The sequence below is a fragment of the Coffea eugenioides genome, chromosome 9 (assembly GCF_003713205.1).
Source record: "Coffea eugenioides isolate CCC68of chromosome 9, Ceug_1.0, whole genome shotgun sequence".
Classification (NCBI taxonomy): Eukaryota; Viridiplantae; Streptophyta; class Magnoliopsida; order Gentianales; family Rubiaceae; genus Coffea; species Coffea eugenioides.
The window spans coordinates 40,883,750-40,894,781 of NC_040043.1; the positions used below are offsets into that span (position 1 = coordinate 40,883,750).

Consider the following 11,032-nt stretch of genomic DNA (forward strand, 5'->3'; position numbering starts at 1 on the left):
CCCAAAGAGGGACCTAATCCCTTTCTGGTGGGTGATTAACTAGTAGTGCAATTGAGGCGCATATTTTCAGTTTCACAAAATATATTATCCGTCCAGGATGAATGAGGATGATGATCTTGACAAGGGTGTCTTAGATTTGAGATTGAAAGCTAACACGAATGATCCACTCGTGCAATGCCAAAGAGTATGTGATCCAGCTAATGCAATCACGTGCCTTTCACTAGCCAGCTAAATAATAATACTAATATGCTACCACAAGACAAGCAGTAGTCAGCAGCATCTGTTTGGCATCTCAAACTGAAGCCAAAAATTTCCACGACTATGCGGCCATCAAAACAACTACCATTGCCAATTAAAAAAAAAAAAAAGCCTAATAATACTAATAATAATAATGAATCGAGGAGGAAATTCCCCTCCATTTGGCACTTGGTCAACAACACACACAAAACATTTGACTGATTCTGCTAAATAAGGAAAATAGATCATGACAGACAAAGTAGATGATCACCACTCGTATCATATGTTAAAATAAGAACAAAAAAGGAAAAATATTAATCGATTTCCAGATTAAATTTCTCTTATACTACTACAACTAAAAAGATGGTTCCAATAAACGAAAGGACCAAAAAAAACAACAACAACACAACGAGAGACAGAGAGATGGTTCCGATCTTTTGCTATCCAAGATTAAGTTAATAATAAAGAAAAATGACGTTAAATTAAACCTGAAACAGCAAAATTAAACATGGATAATTAGGAAAAGAAGGGGAAAAAAAAAAGAAACAAAAGACAACGAGGTGCACCGGAATTGACCTCCATGATTAATCTGATAGCATTACATGGAACAGGCACCGGCAACGGCAGCAGCATCTTCTTCTTCTTGGTAGTCGTTCTAATCAGAAGAATTGCTATGTTCAGGCTTTCTGCAGAGAACCATATGCATAGGAGTGAAAATCCCGGTCTCACCACCTCTGGTGAGATAATCGGCGGTGACAAACAACATCTCGTGGACGTCAACCACGCCTTTGGGGGCAATCCCAAGCCAGGTAAGAACCGTCACCAAAATGTGGTTCCTCCAATAAGCAATCCTGCCCATCTTGAGCCGGGTCCACCAGGGCTTGGCGGGGGGCTTCGCTAAATCTTTCTCCTTGACCACCTCGAATCCCACCTTCTTGGCTATCTGGGCAATGTCCCTGTAACTCCTCAACCCCGGAAGAGCATCGCCCCTCTCAATCCCATGGATTATCTCGACGTGCTCCGGATTTTCCGGGTTGTAGAATTCGGTGGTGACCCATTCGTAGGAGACGTACAGGGATCCGGGCTTCAAAACTCGGTAGATCTCGCTGTAGACTTCCTCCAGATTGGGTGCATGGCAGGTGGCTTCGATGGAGTAAACCCCGTCGAAGCTGCTGTCGGGGAAGGGCATTTGCAGGAAGTTGCCACAGACAACTTCGCACAGGGAATCGAGGCCGGCTTTCTCATTGTGCATCCGGGCTCGGTTTACCTGGTACTCGTTAATGGTGATGCCGACGACGTTGGCACTGGAATGAGCGGCGATGGCACGCATCGGGCCGCCGACACCACAGCCGGCATCAAGAATGCGGGCACCCTTCTTGACACCCAAGAGATCGACGGCCATTTCCTCGTGGATTCTGGTGGCGTCCCGGTAGGACTTGCCGGGGATGGAGGGAGAGAAATGGAAGGATTGACCCCAACCCCACTCGTAAATGTCAGTGACAAGGTTGTAGAAGGTGTCGACGAAAGCGGGGACTTTCTCGGCGGTCTCGATCTCCTTGGGGCGGCCGAAGAAGGACCGGTACTGTTTGTAGTTGTCTTGGACTTTCTCCTTGTCGATGGAGCCGCCGGACAGTTGGGCGGCGTGCTTCCCTTTCTGTTCGGCGGAGCCCAGAACGCAGACGAACCAGTAGAGGCCGCCGGCGAGGAGGAAAGTGGTGCAGAAGAGGGTGAGAGAATCCATCGGTGTCAGAGCAGAAGAAAGAGTGAGGAGTTGAGCCAGTAGGGGAGAGAGAGTTGGGGCTGTGTTTGGAAGGGGGGGTTTTGTATGATTAGGTTTGAGAGACTTGGGGCATTAATTGTTTCCGGTTTTTGTTTTTAAATTTTCTTTGTTTTTTTAAGGGAAAAAAACAGAGAAAAGGGTATTATTATTTATTATAGGGCTTGACGCACTCATTAAAATATTTTTAAAAAAAGATCAACATTAATTTTAAAAAATAAGTAAATATAATGAGGAGCAATTGTTGTTGGTGTGTATATTTATACGAGAAATCGAGCAGAATTTTTTTGCATTTAACTCTCATTAATGCACTCGTTAAAATACTTTTTAAAAAATTAACATTAATCTTTTTAATATAATGAGGAGCAATTATTGTTGGTGTGTATATTTATACGAGAAATCGAGCAGAATTTATTTGCATTTAACTGGCATTTGATGCACTCGTTAAAATACTTTTAAAAAATTAACATTAATTTTTTTAAAAAAAATGTATAAATATGATGGAGAGCAATTAAATTATATTGGTGTGTATATTTATAGGAGAAATTGAGCAGAATTTATCAGTGTTATGGAGTCAAGCACCTTGAAGAAAAATAGCCACCACTTTGTTTGGAGTTTGGAATGGAAGAGGTTGGATTTTTGCGAGAGTACCCTTCTAACCTTGTGGCGTGTGGTGTCTATGTGTGTCAATGGCGTTTGGACACGTCATTGTCAAAGTGTCAGCGGTTTAATTATAGCGGGGGTGGGTGGCACTTTGATTTTTTTCTCCTTTTTGTTATTTATTTGCCCTTTTTCCTTGCTTTTTTTAAAAAAAAATTAGTATTTTGTTCAGAACCGAGAGAGATTTGAAAAATGCCAATGGAGGGGGAGGATGGACTATGACACCTTGTCATAACTTTCCACTAGTATCAGTAATCAAGTCATTGTCCCACTTTTCCAGTCACAGGGACCGTACTATATACGTAACCAAAGGGGTAGAACGAAAAATAGAGAAGATAATCAAATGCAATATCATCATCAATAATAATAATAATAATAACTAGTGCTAAGGGCAATATCATCGTCACGGATCGTTTGGATTGCATTTTTCATGATTTTTCATGAAAAAATTACTGTAGCAATTTGATATATGTGAGAGAAAAAGGTAATAGAAAAATGTGATCACGGAAAACGACGTAATTTTTCGGCAGAAAATGACAATCCAAACAGGGAATTAATTTTTTTGATATTTTTTTAATGAATTGATAGTTATATTGGTAATTAATGATTAATGGATAAAGTTAATACTAGGTTAACTCCAATTCTCCTCCAAGATATGTAATGATTGAGGTCCACCCATCAAAATAGACAAACAATCTGCGGAATCAATCGTCAAGAGGAAAGTTAAAAGTATGCTTGAATGCCTTTATTATTGTATATATAATATATAATATATGTTGACAGCAACTAATATATTATGATGACGAGGATAAGAAATTGGCATAATTTTGGAAACGTCACAACAAATTCACTGTCTTCTCTTGAGGTTTTAAAAATATCAGTAACCTCTCTTAAACTAATGTTCTTGTAACAAATTAAGTCAATTTTAAAAAACTAATAATAAAAATATGATTTCAAAAGTGAGAAAAATATGTAATACCAAAAGTAAACTTATTACTAGTTGGTTGACTTGGAATCAAAAGAAAATATTAATTAAAAATAAAGAAAAAAGACTAAACTCTAGCATGAGTATAATAGAATTTAGTAACAATGATTGTTTTTCATAAAACTGTATAAAATAGCAAAATCAAAGTACTAAAGAGGAAAACTTGTTAATTTGGAATCAAGATTTACACGTAAAATTTCTAAACTCTTTGTATTAGAATTTGAAAGATGTTGAACAAAAATCGAACAAGACAATGTATGGCCATTTCAAGAGAAAAAAAATCACAATATATGGCTAATGATGTAAAATATACAATATTTTTTTGAATTATTTATTCAACTCACGGGGTCCATTATTTCACATGATTAACAAGAAATTTCCATCATTTGCAATTTTTAAAAAAAATTAAAGCAACTCTCAAGCAACATTTAGATTAATCAAAAGGATATGATTTTAATGGAAAAGCAAAAAAATCAGAGTAGATTTTTTTTTTCTAAGCATCTTGTTTGGATTACGTATAAAACGAAAAGAAAAGAAACACCAAATATTTTGGAAAAGGAAGAAAAGAATAAATTATGTACAATTACATTTTATTCATAACTTAATAAAATCTAATTGTAAACACATTTTAATACTTTACTCTCTTTTTTGTGTATTTTCATATTCATCTTGTTATTCTTATGAAAAATTTATGAAATAATAACATTTCAATAGGAATTTTAATCTTCATTTAAGAGAAATAAATTACAAGAACTATTAAAATACAGAAAAAGGATTTTAAAATGTTAACAATCATCGTTATAAAATTTAATATTTAAGATTTTAAAATTTTTTATATATTCCAAATCATGGTTAATTTAGTACAAGTGACTCAATTGTTTCTCTCCATATAGATATGTAATATTTCCTAAGTTGTAAAGATAGTAAAGTCATTTGACCAACCATGAGGTAAACATTGGATCCCAAATATCTTACAAGAGAGGTAAGTGATATTTTTTAAAACTTTGAAAGTGGGCAGTGAAATTGTTAGAAAGCTCTCTTGAGGTTTCTGAAATTATCCCTAAGAAATTTTGGTTCGGCTGTTCAAAGCTTGTGAGGTAGTTGTTGGTTTATCCTACCGTTAAGATGGATGATACCACTGTTTTACTTTCATTTTTCTTATCATGACGTTCATGTCAGGGTGAGAAGGACAAGAAGCTAAATCCGTACCTCTAGACTCTACATTTCACATCTTCCTTTTTGACTTTTTAATTCATCAAGGGATCAAATGTCCACATTTACAAGATAAGAGTATGAATTTAGGTTTTTTTTTTCTTCTTCTAGAAGGAATTTAGGTTTTTTTTCTTCTTCTAGACAATTATATATATTGTTTGGATTCGAGGTGTGTTCTTTCTTTGAAACTCTTCAAGATTTGAAGCTGATTTTCTGATAATTGTCTCCTACTCTTTTGAGCTTTCCTTCTTTGAAAGCAAATATGTGCAGCTAAGTACCTTCCATATTTATTAGGGATAATTTCAGAAACCTCCCTTGGGGTTTCATGAAATATCACCTAGCTCCGCTAAACTTTTTAAAATCTCACTTAGCACCCTTGAAATGATAGCAGGGCCATATATTAATATAAAAGGTGATGAATTGTCAATAATACTCTCATATTTAAATTTTCTAAACTTGTTTTTCTTTTTCTAAATTTCCTACTTTTCTTTAATAATGTCTATACAAACATATGAAAATATTCATATATATATATATATATATGTATGTATAATTGAATTGCAAATGTCAATGAAATATTCAATGCATTTAAAGAAGAATAGCTGCAGGTTCTTTTTATTTTTTTTTTATTTATTTATTCCTATTCATGTAGAGCGCAAGAGAAATAAAGTAATTGAAACTCCGAATAGTTTTTCAAATTATGACTTTTTCTATAATAAAATTTTCATATTTCACACCCATAAAAAAAAGTCTGTCTATTTTAAGTAAATTTTTTGTATGATATTGAAGTTGAATTTCATCTATTACTAAGTTTTTTTTGCTCAAATGTATGGTTTTACATGCTAATTACCTTCAACACTATGAAGGGTTCTATTTATAGAAATAGATTAAAAAATAGTATTTGCTTTTACTATCTCTTCCTACTGTAGAAGTGACTATTGGCTGTAACATAAAATCTTACCAATTTTCATCTCCTCACTTTTAAGATGGTTCCAATTTAGTACTTTTTTTTTTCTTGGTTTATAAAATGTTCATTTTTTTTTATAGCCTAAGAGTATTAAAGCCACTAAAATAATCTCTCTCCTCAAACATGAATTTTTTAATATTACTTTTGGTTAGAAGAGCTTCCAATGTTACCAAAATGTCAATTCAAGAAGTGTTAAGTGAGATTTTGAGAACCTCAAGAGAGCTAGGTGATATATCATAAAACCTCAGGGGAGCTTTATGAAATTATCCCTATTTATTAAAGAGGATCAAAGTGGTTTCCACTTATTCTCTTGAATGATTCAAACATGTCATTGGAATCACTTATTCCCTGAATGACTAGAACCCATGACCTGTCAATTATAGATAAAGTATGTTACTAATTATTAATTAATAATTAGATTATGTTTTGCTGGCGAAGGTGATATATAATCCATAACACTTTACGTGGATACTCGAATAAGATGAATATACAAACGGCAACAAAAGATTTCTGATCCTCTATTTTATTTGAGAAATACCAAATGTTTCCTTGCTGTTTTGTGAGTTGATTAGTGTAGAAGCATTGGAGCAATTACTGGTTTTGTTGTTACAGACAGACTGCTGACTGCTGTGTCTTAAAAGAATATTGTGAATAATTTTGATTAAATAACTAAGAAACGAACTTCTGAAACTATTCTCGATATTGTATAATCACAAGTTACGTGGTTCACAAATTGAGGATATTATTAAAAAAAAAAAAAACAGAGACAAACTGAAAGGAGACAACAATGCGCCAATCTCCACCCATTTCTTTTATAGTAAACACAACAATCTCATATTAAGCCCTGTCTGATAACCCAATTCAAGACTTTAAATTTAATGAATTCAGATCTTAACATATTCAAACGCGTTTGATAACAAAAAATCAAACATCTGAATTAATTAAGTAGTACTGAATTTTTTAGGTAAAAATTGCTCCCAAAATTAAGTGATAAGTTATTCACTTATCATTCACTTATCACTGAATGTGATATACACTCAAATGTATTATATTTAATACTTAACAATTCAATAACTTAATCGATTCATATTTTAAATTTCAGACTTCAATTTTCATATTTTAATTTTATCAAACGCACCCTTAGTCAATCCAAACTACTAGTAATTTTTGTCATAATTAATACAAACAGTAATGTAAATTGATATGGCTTTCCTGATTAAAAAAAAAAAAAAGAAAAAACAAATGGTTACATTGTAAAAAAAAATATTTTCAAACATTTTACAAGGGTTTAAGAATATTGACTAATTTAAAACTTAATTTAGCAATCCAAAATTTTCAATTACTAATAAGCATGTAAATAGAAATGTTCACATATTCCTAACTCATAACCATATTAAATAGTATGCCTTGGTCTACTACTCATGACCATGGAGAAATCTCTATTCCTTTTTGCTAGCATGGTCCGTTAAACATGCCTACATAATAAGTGGCCTTGAAGACCCAATTGTAGTTGGAAAATGAAAACCCAGGAGAGAGGGATACGATAGAGTCATATCCCAATATTTCTCCTAGGCATGTTTCTTTACAAGTTTTGCCCTTCGACAATTATCAAATTTCTGGATGCTGTGCTGAGCGTAATTGTCTGGGTGGGTGGAATCCTGTTTGAGGTTTGGAAGTAGCCTTCATTCTCCCAAAAACAATAGTAAAAGAGCCTTAAAATACATCAAACTAGTGTAAATATGGTGTCATCAAAATAAAAATAGGAATATATATTAGAAAATGAATGGTATATAGATAGATATAAATGTAATAGCATGTTTAATTTGATTTGAAAATGAAATACTTACAAATATTAAACGCTCGATTTGATAATCTTATACGAAGATTCGAAAACATTCTTTACGCCAATTAACCTTTAATACAAAAGCCAATTAGTGGATTAATTAACATTGTTGAATTTTGTGGAGTTTATATTACAAATGAGAAGACACAATCTTTGCATGAATTAATCCGTTGGTTAAACAACCTACCTCCATTTTTATAAAAATTAAGACCGTACAGAATTCAAAATTAGTATATTTTTACATAGTTTATAAATAATACTGTAGTATACAAAAATAAATATGTATAAAGAAATTTTTTCTTTATTTGTAATTCTTTTAGATAAGAAGCGTCACAATAAAATACATATTGTGCATCTCTGCATGCATGTCTTTCTTGAAAGTGAACTTCTTGTATCTTTTGGAGTACTTTTTTGGGATCACTACGGTTTAGGTTTCGATTTGTGATCAGTTGTCTTTTCTTTTGCAATCTTGCAAGTTTGGAATTGAGACATCGTTGAAATGTTTCCTCCATGCTCAGACTATGATGCGTACGGTTGTTTTTCCTTGCTTTGGATGGATAATAAATGAGAATAAAATTGGTTAGGGATTGCTAGTTTTTTAGAATGATTTTGTGTTATTAGTTATTTATTATAGAATTATGGGATTTATAATTCAAATGTACTCCTCAAAATTTGCAGATATGATTTGTGTGTAGTGGTCAATTACTTGAATGATTCGTGTTATCAGTTACTTGGACTTTGGTTACTGAAGTTAGCTGGATCACTTAAATCTGCAGATGTGACTTGCGTATTGGTACAAGGATTATTAGCTATTTGGACTTTGGTTGTTGAAATTGGTTTTTTAGAATGATTTTGTGTTATCAGTTAGTCAACTGATGAACGTTGCCCATTCTTATCCAGTACACATGACTACCAAATAACAAGAAGGTCCTACATCTTTCTTAGAATTACTCTAACCCATTGACAAGTACTTTCGCGTCCTCCATTTTTACATGAGCCCGTATTTCCAAGGCATACACTGACGAGAAGGACCTCAGCCTTGGTTTAGTGCAGAAAGTTCCTCAATTATTGTATTTTATTTTTTTGAATTAAAACAAAGTTTACATCACATAAATACTATTAAAGAAATGAATAATTTTTTATTCATCATCAGTGTGTATATACTATTATCATTGAATGTATAACAATTAATTTTAATTAAAATTTAAAATCTAAAATTTTACATTTGTAGTACGCAATCATCCAACTGTGATAATGTATATACTAACAGTGCAGTGCTGTGTCTAAGATCAACTCTTAAAAACAATAATGATTGCATTGTTGTGAAAGCACATTGTGTGGCCAGAATGATTTTACTTAACAAGACAGAATAGTAAAAGTTTTTTTAACTCCTCAACCAATTGCTAATAGGATCCACCACTTTGTCCTTTTATTTTCTCTCCCGAGTTGGCTCATAGCTGTGTATGAAAGAAGATGTGAACTCCACCCTTTTGCATCCCTTGTTTAGAGTACAGATTCGGTTCCAAGACTGAATACTTTTGCTAATCATGCAACGTTAATAAATGATTTATTCACAAATTCGTTTTCCATGATTGATGATGATGATCATCATGACTTTGTAGTTATGGTCATACGGGATGGTGACGCCGCCGCGAAAGCGTACCATTGAAAATAGTTAATGCTCCGTTTGGATTGTATTTTCCGTCATTTTTCATGAAAAAATTACTGTAGCGATTTGATATATACAAGGGAAAAAGATAATAGAGAAATGTGATCACGAAAAACGACGCCACTTTTTGACAGAAGATGGCAACCTAGTTATACCTTTCAGTGACCTCAACAAATTCTATCCCTTTTATCCAACCAATCCTATGAGATTTGGAATGCTCTTCAACGGCAATTTTGACAAATTTCCCATCGTGCTAGAGATAATATATGTTAACCACCAGTCTGGGAGGTTAAGGTTTCGAACCTTACCTCCCATCAATTGCCACAATAAGAGAATTTTCTAAAATGTTCAGATGGCTGCGTAGCGCACCCGTCTGGTCCGGTGGTAGTTCAATTTTCACCTGTTTCTCGTAAGTCCAATTAAACCTCCCTTAAATAAATTAGAATAAGTTGGATATAAATAAAAAAGCGAGGAATTGCAAAAAAAAAAAAAAGAGATAATATATGATGATCATGACTTTGTAGTTATGGTCACAGAGGCGCGGTGACGCGGCAGCCAAAATGTACCATTCGAAATAGTTATAACTTGCGGTGCGACCCATTATATGGTGCTAGAGATGATATTTCGATAGCTATCACCATCAATTATCAAATCAAAGATACGATTAGAAATTTTGCACCTGATTCAAAATATTCGATTTCTCTAAGTTTAGTCTTACTTTGACGGAAGAAAGATTACGGACCATATATACAGGCTGTCTGTTTTAACGAAAGTTATCCCTAAGATTAGAATTAATCCAAGACGACGCCCTAAAGTTATCCCTGGGATTAGATTTAATCCCAAGAAAGCGATTCTCGTAAATACCAAAAGAGCGATTTACGATAAACTCTGAAAAAGATTTAGAAGAACTTTAATTTTTAAAGAAATTTGAGAGAAATTGGTAAAAAAATCAAGAATAATTGATAAAAGTCTGAGAATAAAAGTCCTAAAATGTCTATATTTATAGGTAACAAGTTTTTAACTGAAAAAGAAAAGAAAATGCACGTAAAAATTGAAAGACAAGCAAATCAGACAATGTGGGAGAAAAGGGAAAGGGAAACACTTGCACTCTTGGTTTTACCCTCAGCATTGGCTATTACCCTCTCAATGACTCTTGTTGAGTGAGTGAGATTTAAGTCCCTTGGTCGAATCCAGAAGTCAGTAATTACCTTTTGGGTTGGATCGAGGATCAGGTTTAGATTTCTTCCATTTAACGTTTGTTGGAAAGCAAATCAGACAATGTGACCACTTTAAAAGGATTCGCAGACCAGCCAGGGAGGATCCATTTCGTGAATCCATATATATAACCAGCTTCTCCTTCGAAGGCTCAATAATTCGCCCATGGATTCGAGGCCAAGATTGTATCCACAAGCAGGCTCGTGACTCCCTCAATATCCACCTTTCTTTGACCCAATCTTAGCACGTTCCGTCTTGGCCAAGAATCTATCTGCTACATGTTCCAATTGAATTTTGCAAGCTAGGATATTCCCCTTTTAGCCACTGCCCATTTGGTCCGGTGGTCATCACCATTAAAGGTGATGCCGGAGGTCCGGGGTTCAATCACTGCCTCCCACAAATTTGTCACAATTTGTGGCGGTCTTAATTGACCTTCATCGATGGAGTCTGTACTCACATCGAACCCC

The 11,032-nt window shown here is 34.0% G+C and overlaps 1 protein-coding gene across 1 annotated transcript; it reads right to left on the reverse strand.

The window, feature by feature from the left end:
- Positions 1–531: 531 nt before the first annotated feature.
- LOC113783664 (24-methylenesterol C-methyltransferase 2-like) lies at positions 532–2,055 on the reverse strand. The gene has a single exon (XM_027329868.1). The coding sequence runs from the start codon at positions 1,976–1,978 to the stop codon at positions 893–895; it is 1,086 nt and encodes a 361-aa protein (XP_027185669.1). The 5' UTR covers positions 1,979–2,055; the 3' UTR covers positions 532–892.
- Positions 2,056–11,032: the final 8,977 nt, after the last annotated feature.